This window comes from Trachypithecus francoisi, unplaced genomic scaffold, assembly GCF_009764315.1.
Source record: "Trachypithecus francoisi isolate TF-2019V2 unplaced genomic scaffold, Tfra_2.0 Lachesis_group8, whole genome shotgun sequence".
Taxonomy (NCBI): domain Eukaryota; kingdom Metazoa; phylum Chordata; class Mammalia; order Primates; family Cercopithecidae; genus Trachypithecus; species Trachypithecus francoisi.
The window spans coordinates 92,389,930-92,411,420 of record NW_022681473.1 but is presented as its reverse complement, the minus strand read 5'-3'; the positions used below and the strand labels follow the sequence as shown (position 1 = coordinate 92,411,420).

The following is a 21,491-nucleotide window of genomic DNA, read 5'->3' as shown; positions in this document are numbered from 1 at the left end:
AGGCATGGGAACTGCTTGAGCCCAGAAGGTGGAGGTTGCTGTGAGCTGAGATTGCACCACTGCACTCCAGCCTGGGTGACAGAGTGAGACCCCATCTCAAAAAAAAAAATAAATAAATAAATAAAAAATGAAATAAAACAAAATAAAAATAAAAGGGAACTGAGATGTGGTTTCTAATAATATCCCAAATAAAATTACACCCAAAAGGTGAAGTTTAACTCATATTTTATATAGATTCTATGAAGGTCATGGAAACTACAATTTCACAAAAAAAATATACCTGGGACAAGACCTAAGGAAACATGGGGAAAAGTATGTCACAACCCTAAGGTTTTTTTTAAAGTTCCTTTTACAAAAAAATCAAGCCTTATCCACCAACTTGAGTGCAAACCAATACCAATTGCACAAAGTTACAGTACCTCTAGTTCTTGTTTCTTTTTTTTATTTTAACAGTTAAACAGGCCGGGCGCGGTGGCTCAAGCCTGTAATCCCAGCACTTTGGGAGGCCGAGACGGGCGGATCACGAGGTCAGAAGATCGAGACCATCCTGGCTAACATGGTGAAACCCCGTCTCTACTAAAAATACAAAAAACTAGCCGGGCGAGGTGGCGGGCGCCTGTAGTCCCAGCTACTCGGGAGGCTGAGGCAGGAGAATGGCGTGAACCCGGGAGGCGGAGCTTGCAGTGAGCTGAGATCCGGCCACTGCACTCCAGCCTGGGCAACAGAGCGAGACTCCGTCTCAAAAAACAACAACAACAACAAAAAGTTAAACAGTTTGCTTCTAAGTTAGACTAGGTGTTCAAAAATTTTATAGAAGTAGATTCTTTGCTAAGAGGTCTCCAAATAATTGCTTTCAGTGGCAAAGATACTAGGTTTTTTGTTTCTAACAGGATCATAGCAGCTTGTAAGTCAGGTCACTTTGGGGGTTTTGTTTTTTGTTAAAAGATGGCAGATTTTAATTCAGAATACCTTTTCAATATCATTTTGTTTTGCTAATGTCTTGTGCAAATGTTTTCATTTGTGGCAGTATTAAGGCTATGTTTATGGTTAATAAATTACCCATTTTACCTATGTCAGAGCTTTTTATATTCAATGTAGCAAAACATATTCCATGTGTGACTTGGAAAAACTATAGTATTAAATGTCACAGACTTCTCATCTGAATTTTAATTTAGTAGTTAAGCTTTAAATCAGAAAAGATTGTTTATCACAAGGTTCTCATGGCTAAAAAAGATTAAGTGCCAACAGTTTAAAGTGGAATAGGGATGACATGGCAGACATCCTGCCAGAGCTACTGTTGATTCCAACAGCATTAGCACATGTGGAAACCTGGAGCCAGGAATTTACCCGCAATAAAGCCAGGTTTTCAGTCAGTAAAACTGATGATTGCAGAAGCAGAGAGAGTCTGGCTGCCATTAGAGAAGGTAAGAAAACATCATCGGCTCCTTGGGGCTGCCTTTCTTTTGTAACCTCAGCTGTCCAGAAATGGGAATCTGGGTTGGGGAATTAAACAAAACCCACCAGTCTACCGATCACTTCTGCAGTAGTCACCTAGGTTTCCTTTTATTACTAGTTATTGCTCTTTTTCTCCCTCCCTCTGGAAGACTATTTTCTTGCTTATTGCAGCTGAGCAATTCACTTACTTACTGAGCTGCTGAACTTTAACTTGGGGTCTAAGAAAAACATTATGTAAATCAGGTTTTAAGTATGACTATTATACTTCTCAAGTATCTGGAATGTTCCTCCTCGTTCTTGTTAGAGGCTATTTCCAAATCTAAATACATTCTTCTGAGTATTCTGTTAGACTCAGAGTTAACTCAAGACAATTCTGGTTCAGAGATCCAAAATGAAGGCAGATTCACATTACTGGGCTTCACACCATCCGACAAAAAGTCAGAGCAACAAGCACAATGCCTACAGACACAAGGTATGGTTTCGAGCCAAGATGTACCACCACTGTATCTGAACTACAACAAGGAAATAATTTCAAGCTACACGAAATTAGTGTTCTAACATAAAGAAATTATATATTGTAAAATATGAAGCATTTTCAGATTTGCCTCACCAAAATAGATGTGTCAATAACTGAAGCTATTATACACACAAACACAGGTATCTTTTTTTTTTGTTTTTTTGAGATGGAGTCTCGCTGTGTCACCCAGGCTGGAGTGCAGTGGCGTGATCTTGGCTTACTGCAGCCCCTGCCTCACAGGTTCAAGTGATCCTCCCGCCTCAGCCTCTCAAGTAGCTGGGATTGCAAGCGTGCATCACCATGCCCAGCTAATTTTTGTATTTTTAGTACAGATGGGGTTTCCCCATGTTGACCAGGCTGGTGTCGAACTCCTGACCTCAAGTGATCCGCCCGCCTCAGCCTCCCACAATTCTGAAACTACAGGTGTGAGCAACCATGCCCAGCCATCTTTAAAGATATTCAAATCTACTTCTTACTGAAAGGTCAAGACCTACCACTTCAATTTGTAAATGTTTTTATTTATAAGCCAATAAGTAATGCTTTTTACTAATATATATATTCTCTCATGACCTCCAAAATAGAACAGAATATATATATATATATATATATATACTCAGCCTCCTGAGTAGCTGGGTTTATAGACATGTGGCATCACGCCTGGCTAATTTCGTATTTTTAGTAGAGATGGGGTTTCTCCATGTTGGTCAGGACAGTCTTGAACTCCCAACCTCAGGTGATCTGCCTGCCTGGCCTGAGAGAATATATTAAATAAGTAAAACCAAAGGCCATTCTGAAAGACAGTGCTGTCTTCTTATGTTTTCAGTTTCCTCTGTGCTGTCACATGTAGTGAAGTCATTTAAGAATGAAGCAGACACAATTCTGCTTAGACACTACCATTGATGAGGATGGTGTATGTGAAGAACACAAAGTTAAAAAAATTGTATATATCCATACTTCAAAAGCTCCAAATGCCAAGCTTAACTTAAAGCAAAACGAACCTTAAGTTTTACCTGTCTTCCCCAATCACCTTTTATTTCCAGTTCTTGTTCTATTCGAAGACCATTAAGAAGCCAAAAAAAAAAAAAAAAAAAAAAAGTTTTAAATATCAATTGTTAAAAACAACAAAGAAGAGTTTAAGGAAAGAATATATTTGAACCACATAAACAAATAAAAAGGTATTACATAAGAAAAAATAATGTAACAATTTATGTAAGTACCTAACATATGAGCATGCTCTTACATCTAAAACAAAAAATAAACAGGTAACATTGGTACTATATATATATATTTGACAAGTGTGCATTAAAGAATTCTCTAATATAAAACATTTAAAATGTGGAGAATACTTTTTCAAGATACAGAAAACAATTGTTATGATAGGCACACCCACAATTCTTATAAAAACATGCTTGCAAGGATAAAATCCACCTGAATACTCATTTCTCAGATGTACCAACGCTATAAAATTGTTAAGCACTGAATATTGCCACCCACTTTTGCAATGTTTGAGTTTCAACACTGATTGATATGAATTCTGAATTACACAATTATTTTTCAGTCTTTCTGCCATGTTCCATATAGAAGGCATGTATTTAATATGAATACTTAAAACAGGAACATTATTTGTAGCAAAGTCACTTCCCTGTGTTCATTTTTCCTTTAAAGGCACTATATTTAGAAAATAGTTATTACAACAAATAGTGCTTTGGAAGATCTGAAACTCCAAATCAATGTGCTCCATCAACCATAAGTAGATCTAAGAAGCCCTGACTGAAAAGAACACAAATGTAAAAAGCTGATAAATTTAAAGATTATAAAATTGGTTTATTGTAAAAGCAATTCAAGAATACCCAGTTAAAATCTTATCCCAATGCTACCCAATACAACCAAGAAGCAGTTAAGCACTTTTACATTAGGAACAAGAACATAAAACAAGAGACCACATCAAGACTATGATTCAAACTCAAAAAGGGAAAGGACTCTTAGGTCTCCTTCAGGTCAGTACAGAGGGCATCATAAGATCAAAGCACTGTGCCAGGTATCACAGTACTGCTACAACACTGAGGTATAACTGGGCAAATTAAAGTCGAGGGGAAATGAAGACCTCCATATTATTGTGTTGTGGGTGTACTTAAGTGATTGAAATTCTAGGAACAGCTGCCTTTAATGGCAGTAAGGTGTAAGACAAGTCTTTATTAAAGAGAAAGAAGTTTATCAAGTTCTCTATCAAGGTCCCCCTAAATCTTCACAACCCCCCAAAGTTTCCCACCCTCCCCCTAAGCTAAAGCTACTCTGCTGATATATAAGATATAATCTTAATTTGTGGCTACTGGCAAATTATAGGCACTCCTTCCAAGTAGCTTTGATCTTCTGCACATTAAAAAAAATCCCAACAACATGCTATATAATTCATATACCCAATTTTGCATTCTAGGTAGAATTTCATTACTACTCTAAAACTCCATCTGCAGTCGCCATTTCCCCCCAGACTTAATGCAAGATTTAATCTTTCTGCTGTTTTCTTAATAAAAGCCTTAGAGTCAATTATTCAGTGATCAACCTATGAACTATTATATACAACACAGTGATTGCATTTTTTTTTTGAGCACTGAAAGTACTTAAAATAAAACTTCTTACTTCCAACTTTTACACTCCTCCAAACTGAAGGGCCAAAATACTTAGATTTTGTAATTGGGGGGAAAAATCTATCTTCCCAAGCTGAGGCTTTTCATAGCAGCTTTTGCCAGGAGAAGAGATTTTATGCCTGTTATAAACCCTTGAAAATAAGGGCTTATTCTAGAAACATTGAAAGACCCTTAAAACATAGAGGTGCTAGCTGGTGCCACTTTAATTCACAACCAACTATTACTTCATAGCTTATACTGAAGAGTTAATTCATGCTCATTTTGTTCCTTTAAAAAATACTCTTTGGAAACCATTATTACTCCTGTAGACACATACTCTAGTTACATCATCTCTTCCTGTAAAAATAAAGGTATAATCATGATTATCTCTATTTCTTTGCTAAATTCAACTACCAATATACATTTATTAATCTGATCACTTTTCCAGCTAACTCATGACCTTATAATTCTATCCAGGGTCAATTTTCAGCATAGAAGTAGGAGCAAGTCTTATAAGTAAGAACAATCTTGAAGGCAATATTTTAATCTAGTCGTTAATGTGTTCATTACAAATGAGAACTACAAACTAGAATTTACTTCCAAAACTAAGGTAAAGGTAAACTTCCAAAGCTAAATGAAGGTAAACCACTATAAAGCTTATTTGTCATGCACATTATGAACCTACTCAGTGATTTCCAACCGAGACTTAAAAATTAGTCCAAGGGAGTCAATTAGTCCAAGGGAGTCCAAGGGATAAAATAAAGCCATTTCTGGTTTGCTCCTTTCCAATTCATCAGATAATATCTATCGTATGCCCAGAGGGCGTGGAGCACTCCCCTACAACTATCCATAGTAATAACTCTTTCTAGAACACTAAACTACTTCAAACATCTGCAGACTGCCCCAACCAGATTTAAACTACCAGTGAAATATAAACTACTAGTTACGTATTCTAAATGCATACAAAGCGCTACCATTTTAAAAATTAACTGGAAAGTAGGGAAACCTAAAAAAAGGATACATTCCACTACCACACTATTATAAATGTTACGTTTGGGTGTGTCTATGTATATAAAAGAGAGCAGATAATCAAGATTTAAATAAGGTGGTAAAAAAACCAGGAAATGAAGATTTTACCAAAACAACTATAATAACCGTCCCCAGCTACAACTATGAACAGATTCACTAATATGGTCATTTGCCTAGGTTCCGACAAAACCAACCAATCAACACCCCCCACCGCCCCGCCAAAAAAAACCCCCAACAAAACAAAATGCACACCCACAAAATTATCCATCAAAATCTATACTAGAGTATGTGGCAATAATTAATATATTTCTATGGAAATTGTCTCATGCCTTATAAGCTCCTAAAATAAAATCAAGGTCACTATGTGACTAATGATAGCACTAGGAGGAAAGGAAAATACTGAAAGTAAAACAGTCTTCAGCCTTGGTTTCAGCTATCTCTTCAAATCAGCATTAAGTATTTAATATCAGATAGAACATTTTTGGCTTGTCAGACCAGTAAATCATGTTTTTCCACTGGCCAAAGGCAGCTGAAGAAACAACTGGTGAGCAAACTAAATGCTGTGACATAAAGCATCTGACTTCTAAGTCTGAGTATTTAGTTAAAATGACTGGTGAACATTTAACTGGGCAAAAGGAATGGCATCCATCATCCAAACAGGCTCACTTCCCCCAGCCCCCAAAATGAACAGTAGTTATAATAGCAAAAGAAACAAAAAGTTTTTTTCTTTTTTTTGATTCTTTAGAGCCAACTGTGAAAGAGGTCAGCAATATATTAACAGCAGCAATGGACAAGGAAGAGCAAAATAGAGGATTAAAGTATCTTGCTGGACGTTTGTTCATCTTTTTCTGTATTAGCCAGAAAACTGCAACTGGCTTATGGAAATTTCAGGTGCATATGTCTCGTTAGATCCTTCACAGATTTAGAATTCAGTCTGCCTGAGGGCTCTATAACCATGTAAGAAAGCTTTCTTTATCTAGCTTGGTGGCAGCCAAAACAGACTCCATGTCATTAAGGATGTCAGAACTCAAAGCTTCCTGCAGACTTGGCATCAACTCCTCTCCTTCTATGTTCATTCCATCTCCTTCCAGTGTTCCAAGGTCCACATTTGTCCCAGGAATGGCTTCAAGGTAGTCTGGGAAACGGCTCTGCTGTGAGGGCAGGGTGCTTTGGTTGATAGTATCACCTAGTGGAAACACACACAGAGAGATAACGAAGGCCTTTTTGAAAAGCTAACATCAGGGCTGTATCATATGAGCATACAGAAATGCACAGGGAAAGAAAAGCGCTCCTGACTGACCTAAACTGATACCTAGAATTTGTATCAGATCAAACAACTCACAGATAACAAAATAACAATGCCGAGTTTACTTTTGCTTCAGCATTTGTTCAGATATCCAATAACAGCTCGATTGCTATTATGTGCTGAGCACTAAAGGGAGTCATTAAAAAAATAAAAAAGTCCTTGAAAAATTATATGCAGCAGGGAGAGAAAGAACAAGAACACAACACAACAGCATCACTACCCTGTCTTCCACATAAGCACCACCATAACAAGACTAAACATAAAAACGAGTGGTATAGAACTTCCTGGGTCTTAAAAACACTTTGGGAAACATTAAAATAAAAGGACTGCATGAATACTTTATTCCACCCTTAGGAAATGCACCTTCATAACAGCAAAACAAGCTTCCCAGAGGGCTTTGAAGAAATACATCTTCTTAGCCTTGCTTCTAGGTTTCCCAAACTTACTCGGCCACAAAGCCTTTTTTGCATATGACAACATTAACATTCCTCAGAGCTTCAATAGAACATACTTTCAGAAAAACTAATGTAAACCACTAAGTGCTATAGGGGTCTAGAGGAGAGAGAAATACAGATTAGAGGAGTAAGTAAAGGTGTTGTGTGTGAAATGGGTTTGAAGTGGCTCCTAAGGATGATTTAAAATCTAGGTAAGCAGAGAGGAGGGGGTAGTGCAGATTCTAGAAAGCATCAAAGCCAGGAGCTGGATGAGTACAGGCACAAAAGCCTTGCTAAACACTTTCAGAAGAGAAGTAGTCAGCGAAAGAGTTGGTAGCTAAAGAGCAGCTTCATTTCCCTGCCAATTCATGCAGTCTGGCAGTTGTCAAGTTTAAGGCAATCGTTGCCAGGTAAGCCACAGGAGAAATGCTTCCTTAATAATCCCTGTGAGGCAGGTATTTCTTAGCTCCTGCAAGACCCCTGTAATTAGTCCTTTTTTTTTTGAGACAAAGTCTTGCTCCATCACCCAGGCTGGAGTATAGTGGTGTGATCTTGGCTCACTGCAATCTCCGCCTCCTGGGTTCAAATGATTCTCCTGCCTCAGTCTCCTGAGTAGCTGGGATTACAGGCGCACACCACCACACATGGCTAATTTATGTATTTTTAGTAGAGACAGGGTTTCACCATGTTGGACAGACTGGTCTTGAACTCCTGACCTCAGGTGATCTGGCCACCTTGGCCTCCCAAAGTGCTGGGATTACAGGTGTAAGTCACCGCACCTGGCCTTCTGCAACTATTCTAATAAAGTAAGTGGGCCCCACCTCCTAGTCGTTCCCATCTGGTTTCCTGAGCCCCGTTAACACCTAAGGTGGACCAAAAACTCTTAGAGAAAAGATGAAGACAAACACTGAATTACATGTAGACATTTCTCAAAATTAAGGACACAAATCTGTAATAAGGAGAGAGACGTTCTAACAGGCTCTTCAGTTTGTCTTGCCAATTAAGATCAACATGCTAACTAACATTAAGTCATGTTGCCAGAGTTTTATTCAAATAGAGCTAATATATCCAATTTATGATTTTTTTTTTTTTTTTTTTTTGAGAAGGGGTCTCATTCTGTCACCCAAACTGGAGTGCAGTGGTGTGATCACCGGGGCTCAATCCATCCTCCCACCTCAGCCTCCTGAGTAGCTGGGACTACAGGCACATACTACAACACCGGGCTTATTTTTGTAATTTTTTTGTAGAGATGGGGTTTCACCATGTTGCCCAGACTGGTCTTGAACTCCTGGGCTCAAGCAATACGCCTACTTTGGCCTCCCAAAATGTTGGGGTTACAAGCATGAGTCACTGCACCCAGCCAATTCATGATATATATTTTTTTAAACTAGGAAAATACCAGTTACAAATCACCATACAGAGACAAAGCAGGCTCAATTTAATTCGAATTTACAGGATTCTAATTGGTTTTCTTCTGAATAATCTTGCTTACAATACCTTATTAGACCTGCTGATAACATATCCGACTGTAAGTCAGGTTACTAAGAGGAATAAAGAATACCAACCTGTATCCATCTCATCAACGCTGTTCAGGAAGTCATCTGGGGTGCGAGGGACACTGTAGCTGCTCATGCTTAGTCCACTGTCTGTACTCTCATCTCGAGAGTGATAGGTGCCACTACAAAAACATGACAGTTAAAGACCAACACAAAAAATTTTAAAAATCAATTCAAGGTAAAAATAAACACCTGCTGAGTACCAACATAATTCTCAAAGAGGATTAGTGAAAATTCCTGCTCTGCAATGTCTGAAACAAGCCCCTCCCTCAGGGCCGTAGACAGGGCTTGTGCTATGAAGTGAAATAGACAAGTTAATCCTAATTGAAGCTGGCAGCCCTAAGGAGCCAAGATTTCTCCTAAGGTTCTGTGCTTGGTGACAATAAGGGACAAAAAAAGATACCCCCAGTTAGTTTTCCTGGCTGGCAGACAATTCTCTGCATGAGTATTCTCCTCTCTGTAATACCATTTGAATCTGGAGGTGGGGAGGAACCCACACAACTTACTTGTCCCAAGGTCTCAATTCTCCAGGTGGTGGTGGCACAGACAGAGAGGTCAAAACACAAACTCCAGGTGGGCGAAGAGACAGGTCTGCACTAGATTCAAGTTAAATTCCTAGCTCTTGTGCAGAGAACATAAGCCAAGGAAAAATCAACCCCAAATAAACCACCAGAATTCCTTTTAGGACTGAGCCAAAATAGATGAGTCACTGCTGATAAGATAAGAATACTCATGGCTTGGTCTCCTTGCTTCTGTGTTTGGGCAGGGGAGGAAAAAGCCTCAAACACTTCAGTACGAAAGGAAACAGGAGATCATATAGCTCCAGTTAAAGGAAAGAGCAAAACAAAAAACTGCAAGGCACATCCCTTGAAAATAAAATGACCCGACACAGATTTTCACTTTAGACTAAGTTAAGGTTTCCCAGATTTACATTCGAGTATGGTAAATATCCATTACTCTGATAAATAGAACACTCTCCTAAGCTAGTAGCATCTAGACATCAGCAGGCATTCACTGAGTTCTACTAACTCTGGAAAATTCTCAGTTCTACTAACTCTAGAAAATCTTGGAGAAAAGCATAATATCAAGGCAGCTGTTATTCTTCAATGGTCTGTGTACGTGAGTGTGAACTTTAACTTTCTCTACAGCTTGTACATTTAATAAGCAGTTATTGGCCGGGCGCGGTGGCTCAAGCCTGTAATCCCAGCACTTTGGGAGGCCGAGACGGGCGGATCACGAGGTCAGGAGATCGAGACCATCCTGGCTAACACGGTGAAACCCCGTCTCTACTAAAATATACAAAAAAAATTAGCCGGGCGAGATGGCGGGCGCCTGTAGTCCCAGCTACTCGGGAGGCTGAGGCGAGAGAATGGCGTAAACCCGGGAGGCGGAGCTTGCAGTGAGCTGAGATCCGGCCACTGCACTCCAGCCTGGGCGACAGAGCGAGACTCCGTCTCAAAAAAAAAAAAAAAAAAAAAAAAAAAAAAAAAAAATAAGCAGTTATTTAACTTACATAAAAGTTAAAAAATAAAAACAAGTTTAACAATTGCTCAAGGCTACAAGCTCAGTCAGTACCCCAACTGCCTTCCCTAAACGATGCAACGCATTTGCCTTGTTCTCTCTCTCCCCTCATTCTATATACTGCAATCACTGGTTTACTCTATTGCTTCTGCCAGATTTTGCCAATGCTCAAAAGCTTCACACAGATCCAAGAAAACACGTATTTGCCTCTGAGACCATTGATATACAATGCAGCCACGGATGAGAAGGCCTCAGGATGTGGTTTGTTTGTATTTTGCCTGCCCTGATCTGGGACAAGAGCCTGGTCCTAGTCATCAGTCTATTCGGCTGCTAAGCATGGGACACATATCAGACATTTTAGTCTATTACTGAATAGCTGAACTTACAGAGTTGTGCAGAGTTCATTCCAAACCACAGGGGAAGCACATGGGCATTCCTGAGGACAGAGTTTACAGGGCCATTTTCCTGGCGAAGAACTGCTCCCTGCAGAACCTCACCTCCTACAGACTCCACTCATTCAATAAACATTCACTGAGCATCTGCTACTACATGACAGGCATTAGACTAGGCTTTGAGGATAACGAGGTTAACAACCATCACCACCTACAAACAATGTTTTGTGAGAGACTTACAACTTCAAGGAGGGAAATGAACAAATATACTACTGAATCATATACAGGGGCTATATGAACTATGTAAGCACAGTACTTTCAGAACAAACAGGGAGCTTGAAAGTAAAGGGTAAAGGTTTCATGGAGGGGGACATCTGAGTGAGCTTTGAGGGATCTCAAAAGTAAAAGGGAGATAAGGGAAGTTTGCATTACTACTAAGAGTCAATGCTATGGCAAGTTGGGGGAAAAAGTATTTAGAGCTTAAGGAATATATATAAATCAAATAGTAAACAAGAGAAAAACCATCAAGAGGTTTTTTTTTGTTTGTCTTTTTGTTTTTGAGACGAAGTTTCACTCTTGTTGCCCAGGCTGGAGTGCAATGGCATGATCTTGGCTCACCGCAAGCTCCGCCTCCTGGGTTCAAGTGATTCTCCTGCCTCAGCCTCTCGAGTAGCTGGGATGATAGGCATGCGTGACCACGCCCAGCTAATTTTGTATTTTTAGTAAAGACGGGGTTTCACCATGTTGGTCAGGCTGGTCTTGAACTCCTTACCCCAGGGGGTGGTCCACCCGCCTCGGCCTCCCAAAGTGCTGGGATTACAGGCACCATAGCCAAGAGTTTTTTTTTTTTTTTTTTTTTAAAGAACAAAAAAAAGTCAAAGTCAGATGTATGTTATTATTAGAAACTGGGGGTACTGCAGATAATGCATATATAATTCTGCCCTTAGATTAGTAACGCTGATTATCTGCCACTCTGATCTTCCCAGAAAATAGAATCTCAAATTGTAGCCCAGCTCTCATCAAAAGTTTTAAGAAAAAAAACTTCATAAGTGACTTTCAGAAGGATATGCAGCCTATCCATTTTTAAAATGGTCTAATTTTTATCCCTGGGATTAATATAGGTCCTTCAATAAGACAGGAGATGAAATTTTACATGGAGATGAAATTTTCCTTGTTGGAAAAAAAGTTTTGAGGCTATGCCTCTCTTAATTAGCCTCAGTTTAAGTCTAGAACTATAATCTTATATAAATACACTTACTTTTAGACAGAACTGTCAGAAGAGTAAATACAAACTTAAAATACATTTTAGGTGGCCTTCAAAATCAAACCTTCCAATTAGGCCACCAGCACTAACCTTAAAAACTGAGTAAATGGTGAATTCTATTGCACTAAATGTTTTTAGCAGGGTAAGATATTTTCTCTTGGAATTACTAAGTTTCCAATTTAATTGGTGAGAACTGAAAAGGTGATGTAATAGTTTTCCTAGTGCAAAATACCTTTAGGTGTTTAAGAAAGTGTGTTATTTAAATCGATTAGAAAAGGAATCCAAAGTGCAAAGTATTCCCATATTTTAAAAAGTTTGAAACTCCACAGATATTTTACAACCTAGAAGAATTAATTTTAGTTAAATCTTAATCTTAAATGACTTCCTAGGCAAAGAATATGAACTGTTTCAGCTTACAGACTTCAAAATGGCAGTTTATATAATATTGCAATCTGTCTGAAACCCAGGATTTGTGGTAACTCACTAAGAAGCATTCCTAAGCTATGTTATTTTCAAATACTGCCGTTAATCTTAATGCATTTTTGAAAGAGGCACAACCTTACACTTTATCTCCTTGGACTATAGCCTGTAAGAACATGAGGCCTTACAGTGCTGCTGGGTAAGACATTTTAGGTTGAATAGCTATGTGGAAAATTCCTTCCAGTGATCCTTACAATGCAATCCTAAATAGGTTTAACATGCAATTCATTTGCTTTCACAGAAAGGCATTCACATGTTCCTTCATGATTCTGTAATTTTAAGTAACTGTTAGTCAACAGTATAGGCAGAAGCAAACACGTTGTGACTTTGAGTAAGTATCCCTTGTACAAGTCTGAACAGCTCACTTCCTCTCACAGGAGACAACTTTTAATCCTCACCTCTGCATGTACTTGCCATTTACAGAGAGATTCATTTACAGCTATGACTTTTGGCCCACACAGATGTTCCAAATAACTATTACAAGCACTAAGCAGAATGATTTTAAAGCAATGATCCTTTTCAGACATTCATCAGTAGCAACTTTCACTAACCTGTTAAGGAAAGGATCTGAACTGTTGGTCGTCATTGTTCTCAATTCCTGAGACATCCCGGGAGAAGACACTGGATTTTGAGTCCCACCATCCTGCTCCAGTGTTGGTAACTGGCTACGCAGTGCTAATTCCTAATTAAAAATAAAGCAAAGTCAAAGAGAATCAATCTACTGATTAACATATTTAATGTTAGGTTTAAAGAAATAAAACGTTCATCAGAGTAACCGTGCAGACAGATTAAAAACAGATTAAAAGCATCTAGTTTAAAGTTAATACATTCCCCAATCAAAATGACCTAATTCTTCTATCCATTTCAAATGACTAAAAATTAAGTTACATATATTTTAAGTCTGTCTAGTTATATTAATCCCCCCACTCCCCTATATACATTTTGCTACTTTGTTTTCATTTTGTTATTTTCCTTACTGTGGCAAGACACTCCCAAATCCTCCTTTGGGTTATTATAGAATGGCAAGTCTGGCCTTTAAAATGTAATTCTTAAAGTTTGTTTTTACTCACCAACTCTCATATGGTTTTGTGTTTGGAACCCACAGGAGAAAAAAAAAAAAAGTAGGAAGAATAGCATCTGATGATTTTACTATAAGATATCAATCCTTCCCCAATCCCCAACACTATTTCACACTTTGCTATTAAATGTCTCATTCTGACTTCAGGTTTTTCTATCCTGAGCTGGATAGAATATGTTCTATTCTCTAGCAGGGAGAGAGGAGGAAAATGAAAAAAAGACATCAGAAGTAAAAACACAAGCCCAAGGCTTCTCTACCACAAACATAATATTTAAAATGGGGTAAAATGTCTTCAGGGACATCCAACAATTTCTCAGCAGGATTCTCCCTGGAAGCCTGAGCAAAGGCTGTGGGCTGCTACTCTGATGGTTCCAGAAGGCCTGCTTTCATGGGTTTCCAAACATCCCAGGTTTCAGCCTGTATTTGCCTAGGACCTCAAAAACGGTTCATCTCACTGTGACCCATCTCACTGTAGCACCCTCATTACTACTCTTGTCTTTTTTCTCTATCTGTTCACTGTTTCTTACCCTCCTAAGAATCACCTATCGTAAACAACATCTTACTATCAGCTTCCTTTCCCTCTACTTTTTGGGTTTGATTTGGAATACATACAGTTTCTTATCACAAAGGATACTGGCCTAACTCCCTCATCCTTCCACACAGCTTTCTGAGTCAAGTCTGCTCACTGAGGCACAGCCCCACCATCTCCAGCCCTCACCTCCACAACAGCCATGGGGTCCTGAAGTATGGAAAGCTTCTCCTAGCTCTACACTGCCACTGCTCAGCTACAATTCTCCTGCATGCAAATACCACTTATTTTTCTTTAGGTTTATGCCTTCTGGATATACCATCCTTTAAACCAGAGTTGCTTAACCAGCGGACCATAACAGAATTCAGTCTCTGAAGTGGGGTAAAATTGGATGGGGTTAAAAAAAAAAATTACACATTAATTTTCGCTAACTTTATTAACATTTTCTCCAATGTAGTATGTACCATTAGTATTCACTGTACCTAACTTTTCACCAATAGAACATAAAGATGTTTTTGTATCACATCGTAGTTGCTGCAAATATTTTAAAATACCATTTATGATCAGTGCTATTTCAATGTTACAGTGGTTATGTTATAAGATGTGCTTCTAGATTTTTTTTTTCCAATCTTTTTGAGACAGGGTCTCACTCTGTCACCCAATCTGGAATGCAGTGGTGCAATCATAGCTCACTGCAGCCTTGACCTTCCAGGCTCAAGTAATCCTCCTGCCTCAGCCTCATGAGTAGCTACAGCCAGAGGGGCACACCACCATACCAAGCTAATTTTTTGTATTTTTGTAGAGACAGGGTTTTGCCTTGTTGCCCAGCTGGTCTCAACCTCCCAGGCTCAGATGATCTACCTGCCTCAGCTGCCCAAAGTGCTGGGATTACAAGTGTAAGTAAGCCACTGCACCTAGCTTTAGATCTTGTTATTTATACATTAAAAAGAAGCACATTATATCACAAATTTCTATTTAATATTTTGTTAACAGTATCAATAAAAGTCCTTTTCTTTTCAATCCTATACATTAAAAAAACAATCCCCAATGTCCTGAGAGGGGACCTAGGGTCTTGGCCAAATGCCAAAATTGTTTGCCCATCTTCCCTGCAAGGCAAACAGCTTCTTGCACTCAAATGTACTGATCTCTTCGTTACTCCATCTTATATACGGGAGAATTCTGGAGCCTGGTCAAAGTCTCTTGCCACTCCAAGTATTCTCTATGCCTCAACATGCTTCAGTATTAAATGGACAATTCACTTAAACCTGACAGCTTCCTGAATGTTCTGGATTCCAGTGACCTTCATCTCCACCCCACTCAATCACCCATTGCACAGCCACTAAGATCCTGTTATTTGAAACCAAACCAATTCTAAAATCTTAAGTCATGTTCTGAGACGACGATCAGCGTTTCACTTCATTCCAACTGCATTTATCACATGGGAATTATGACATCCACACATAAAACCCATATAATAACCCATTGTTGAAATGCCGGGATCGCCTTTACACTGAAATGATACTGACCACTTCATCACTGTATTTCAATCATTAATTCTGTCAGTCATACCCTGGAACTGGCTTAGAAACTCCTCTCCCAAAAATCTTACATGCACTTATCCTACTTTCTCACCACATTTTTTCTAACCAGTTCCTGCATAAACTCATGTCCACTCTACCCGCCCTCCAACCTCAGAGACTCCAGACCCATCTCTCCTTACTATTCTAGTCTATTGGCTCTCTTTTGGTATCTTATTTTTTTTTCCTCCTTCCCTACAAGCTTGAATTCAGGACTGATCATTCAAAACAGCATAAGCACCTTTTAGATTCCTGATGTACATATAATTTTAACTCAGCCCAGCAAATCCCAACCCCAAAGCAATGCCAAAGTGTGTTTGTTCCGTTTTTAGACTGAGATTGCTGAGAAATGCTAAGGGAAAAGGAAAAAAAAAAAAACAAAACCCACACAACTATCCAGAATGTTATCATTACAAATTAATGGTCTTTGGTTTTGGATGGACCCTTAGTATCATTTATTGGTTTTTTTGTTTTGTTTCGTTCCTGGTCAGTTCTTTCTCACATCCTCATGGTCACTACTCCAAATATGGCATACTCTCTCAAGCCCCTATTCAGGGAAGTCCATTTCTTTTCTTTTTTCTTCTTCAAAACTTTTTGTAGAGACAAGGTCTCACATTGTATGTTGCTCACGTTGGTCTTGAACACCTGAGCTCAAGCGATTGGCCTCCCAAAGTGTTAGGATTACAGGCGTGAGCCACCATGCCCAGTCAGTGAAGTCCATGTCTATTTCTTTTACATCTACATTAGAACACTGAGGCCATCGGCCAGGTGCGGTGGCTCACGCCTGTAAACCCAGCATTTTGGGAGGCCGAGGCGGGCGCATCATTTGAGGTCAGGAGTTGGAGACCAGCCTGACCAACGTGGTGAAACCCCGTCTCTACTAAAAATACAAAAAAATTAGCTGCGCGTGGTGGCATATGCCTGTAGTCCCAGCTACTCAGGAGGCTGAGGTTGCAGTGAGCCGAGATCGCGCCACTGCACTCCAGCCTCGGTGACAGAGCGAGACTCTGTCTCAAAACAAGCAAGCAAGAAAGCAAGCAAAAAAACCCCAAAACAACAACAACAAAAAAACAGGCCATCAGGTATAATCTTTGATTTTTCTGGCCCCTCTTGCCACCTCTTCCTGCTCCCCTCAAAAGTAACTTCATTTACACTCACCATCTTTTTAACTTTTCTTGCAGTCTTATGGGGGGTCCCTCTTATTTCTTTTCTATCTTCTACTTTTGACACCTCCCCATGCTCTTCTTATAAAGTGAGAAGTGACTCTAAAAACAATGATACTACACTCATTGTAGTCTGTCTGTGGGAGGACACATCCTCTCAATACCATGCCTTTCTTCTATATTATTTAAGACCTGGTGAAGGCACTATCTTCTTGAAGAAACTCTCCGTGGTGATCCCATCTCAATCTTGAGATTGGATTAGACACAAAGATGTCATGTCTTTAACACCCTGAACACAGCACCTATCACACAATATTGTAATTATTTTTTCTGTGCCCCCTAAGGGCAGAGTGAATGGATTACTTTGGAGCATAAAACAACTTATAATTCCTTGAAGAATCTATATTGCTCTTAAAATATGAGGATGTATTTAACAATAAACTTTAAAATGAATACAATTATAGGCTCCAGATGAGGTGATGGCTAGGGTTCTGTGACAAAACATGGGAGTATTTGAGAATATCCTAAAGACTTTCATTTGCTTTTGATCAGAGAAGGTATGCTCATGTTTGTAGCACAACAAATATATAACACTAACCTGTAAGTCATAACTAAAATAACTGAATTGGCTATAATTTTCATATTTTTTTATAACTTTTTATTTTAGCCTTTAAATAAAATTCTGACTTTTTATTAGGTTAAAACTAGTATCCTGTGTAGACTAGACTCTCCATGTTTTTGATGCTTTGAATTTGGCCACTGTTTGTTAAAATCCATGAAATTTTTACTTTTTACTTCATTTAACAACTGAATTTCTATGTCAGCACACACTGCAGAACCAACTATGCAGATTTATAAAGAAAGATAACTTAGAGATGTCAGTAAGCAGGGAATTCATTCCATGTTACCTAAGGAGATATCTGACCCTTTGAAGGGCTATGGAAACACTCTTCTCATTAAACCTATATTTGAGCCATGACTAAGAGTAACTAACCTAAGGATTCACCTAAATTAGACTTGAAACAATCAATTTAAAAAAGACACTTTACTTACTGGTGGCAGGAGAGTGTATTATTAATCAAAGAGGGAAGAATTTGGCATGAAAACAAATATAGTCACCCTTTTATATCCATGGAGTTAACCAAGTATGGATCAAAATATTCGAGAAGAAAAATGGAAGGCTGTGTCTGTACTTAACATACACAGACTATTCTTCTTGCCATTATTCCCAATACAGAATAACAATACAGTTATAACAGTATAACAGCTTTTACACAGCATTTCCATTGTATTATTGTAAGTAATCTAGAAATGATTTAAGGTATACAGGAGGATGTATGTAGGTTATATGCAAATAGTATCCGTTTTATACAAGGGACTTGAGCATCTGAGGATTCTGGTATTCGTGAGGATTCCTGGAACCAATCCCCTAGGGGATGACTCTATAATGTAACAAGGCCAATGATACAAATAACATATATGCAGATTATGGCTAGCATACTAAAGGTATAAATACTTAGCTGAGTTTTGAAACTTTCAGTTACAGGTGATTAGATATTCCAAGTAAATTTTGAAAAGTTTTATTGATAGATAACTGATGTACAATAAATTTTAAAGTTCATGAATTGATGAGTTTTGAAATGTGTATACACCTGTGAAGCTGCCACTACAATCAAGATAATCATCCTTAGCCAGGTGCAGTGACTCACACCTGTAATCCCAGTACTTTGGGAGACTGAGGTGGGCAGATCCCCTGAGGTTGGGAGTTCAAGACCAGCCTGACTAACATGCAGAAACCCTGTCTCTACTAAAAATACAAAAAATTAGCTGGGTGTGGTGGTGGGCGCCTGTAATTCAAGCTACTCGGGAGGCTGAGGCAGGAGAATCACTTGAACCTGGGAGGCGGAGGTTGTGGTAGCCGAGACTGCGCCATTGCACTCCAGCCTGGACAATAAAAACGAAACTCAGTCTCAAAAAAAAGAAAGAAAGAAAGAAAAATCATCCTTAAAATTTTCTCCCACTACTTCTCACCTCCCCTACTTCAACCTTCAGAAACTAATGATCTGCTTTTTGTCATTATAGATTAGTTGGTATTTTCTAGAATTTTCTAAAATAAAATCTTACAGCATGTACTTTTTCACTTAGTGTGATAACTTTGGGATTCATTCATGTTATATCCACACAGCTCATTCCTTTTATTGCTAACTAGTATTCCACTGTGGGAATATATTACATTTGTTTATCTATTCATCTGGGTGGTTTCTACATTTGGGTTGTTTCTACATTTTGGCTTTGTGTAGACACACGCTTTCGATTCTCTTGGATACTCTAAAAAATTTTAAAAACCCTAAAAATATTCTAAGTGTTTCCAGACTACTGACTACTTTTACTGCCTTTCTCATTATTTTTCTAAATGATGTGGATCAAGGCATCAATTTTATGTAAGGCCAAAATACCTTAACTACCAAAAATACATGATCTTAGCATCTTTTTTGCCGTCTGGGAAATTATATTGCTACTTACATGAGAGGAGGGAAATGTAAGAAGAGTCAATGGCTTATGGCTAGGTCTTGGTTCCATAAAAGTCCACTAAATAAAGCAGGCAAACTCTTGTTTTCTTTTATGAACCACCCTGCAAAGTTTCCTCCAGAACAAACTGGGACCCTTAGTTTTACTTATAGCACAGATAGCTCTGACTCCAAATGCGTCCCAGATTAGCTAAGATTTACAAGCTCAATGGGAAAAGCTACCACATTTTTCTATTATTACAGAAGAAAATGGCTAAAAATACTTGCTTCAGTTAGAAAAAACTATTTGACCTTTGAAATACAGAACAGAAGCATGATTATGTTTTGGCTGAATTTCCTGTAACTTATTTCCGAAGTTTTGAAAGTTTGTCAAACTATTTATCCTAGTTACCTTTGGCAAAACAGAAGTTTAACTAACTTGTATTTTTAGTCCAGTATTCTAATTTTAGGCATTGTGTTCAGGATAAAATAATCCAAAAACTTCTTAGAGATAGAGGTAACTTTCAACATGAAATGTTTGAACTAAAATCAGTTTTGTAGACAATCCAATTATGTCCCAAGGCTTATGGCTCAGGATATAACTGGATTGTCTACAAAAGAGCTATGCCAGATTTACCCAATTACGAAATAATGTTGATATTCACTGAAAATGTGTTTTGATAAAATTACTCTATTGAAATATAACTGGCATTCTTTTACACAGGTGTAAGATATATACAGGCTTATTTTTAAATGCAATAAAATGGAGAATTTATATAAAATATTTTTGATTAAAAATTCAGATTAATTTGACTTCATGCTTATCCATATTATTTTTTAAAAGTACCTAGCAAAATGTCTAGATAACCCTGAAACAAATTTTCACTATTTTACATCTAAAATTCTTAAGTTTCCTAAGGTAACTTCCCTTTGACATTTACAATCTTTTGCTAAGAATACAAGGAATTATAACACTTACTCACGATGGAAACACATGATTTAACTGTTTCTCCCTAGAAGCAGAACACCTTATAGGAGAAAATTCTTTCTCAATTGTCTAACTTCATGGTCATTCTCCTTCATAATCTGACTAGGTAAAACATGGAGTAGGATACATTCCGAAACTTCCATTTCACTTCTAAGATCTGTCTCCTGAAACCTTCGTTATCTGAGTGTGTGCACACTCATGCACGCGTGACTGTGTGGGAGGTAGAGGTTGTTTTTTTTGGCAAGACTGAACTACAAAGACATGTTGTTAAGAAGGGGAGAAAAAGGATGGCCTATTTTCTTACATAAATATATGCAATTTCCCTACCCCATGTCTAGCAATTTCCTTAAATATGAACACTATTTTATTTTCCTTATTGAACCCAATGAAACATATTATATTCATTGCATATAAAAATATTAACATAGGCCAGGAGCAGTGATTCATGCCTGTAATCCCAACACTTTGGGAGGCCAAGGCGGGTGGATCACCTGAGGTCAGGAGTTCGAGACCAGCCTAACCAACATGGTGAAACCCTGTCTCTACTAAAAAAACAAAAAAATTAGCTGGGCGTGGTGGTGTGCGCCTGTAATCCCAACTACTTGGGAGGCTGAGGCAGGGGAATCACTTGAACCCACGAGGTGGAGGTTGCAGTGAGCCGAGATCATGCCATTGCACTCCAGCCTGGGTGATTTCATTTCAAAAAAATAAATAAATAAATAAAATAAGAATTAATGACTTGGGGAGCTACCTAGTCAATGTTACTTTCTTAAAGCTATTCTGTCTTTAGCAAATACTGCATTACACAAGAGTGTATCCGTTTCTGGATGATATATGGCATGGGAATAAGGGTTTTTTGCAGGGAAGGTGGTAATCAATTTGTTTAAGGAAGACTCACTTAGTGAACTAAAAATCCAAATTTAGAAATGGAGAATAATTCTAAAAACATATGCCTTGTAAATAGTTTGCCTTAGTGATACAGTTTATGTCAACAATTCTAAAAATAGAAAAAAAAGCCATTTCTTCCAACTATTTAAGATAGAGATCTTGCCATACCTCATTTTCCAACAC

At 38.3% G+C, this 21,491-nt stretch overlaps 1 protein-coding gene across 12 annotated transcripts in view; it reads right to left on the bottom strand.

The window, feature by feature from the left end:
* Positions 1–3,099: 3,099 nt before the first annotated feature.
* Positions 3,100–21,491, bottom strand: part of YAP1 (Yes1 associated transcriptional regulator) — a 128,388-nt gene continuing 109,996 nt past the window's right edge. For 9 of the 12 annotated variants that reach the window (XM_033204377.1, XM_033204375.1, XM_033204379.1 and 6 more), the window contains 3 exons: positions 13,130–13,260; positions 8,931–9,043; positions 6,353–6,811 (listed from right to left, as the gene is read on the bottom strand). In XM_033204377.1, coding sequence (XP_033060268.1) covers positions 6,573–6,811; positions 8,931–9,043; positions 13,130–13,260 — 483 coding nt within the window. In that variant the 3' untranslated portion in view covers positions 6,353–6,572. Of the gene's footprint in view, positions 6,812–8,930; positions 9,044–13,129; positions 13,261–21,491 lie in introns of all 12 variants that reach the window. The other 3 variants (XM_033204372.1, XM_033204376.1, XM_033204373.1) reach the window with 3 other exon arrangements.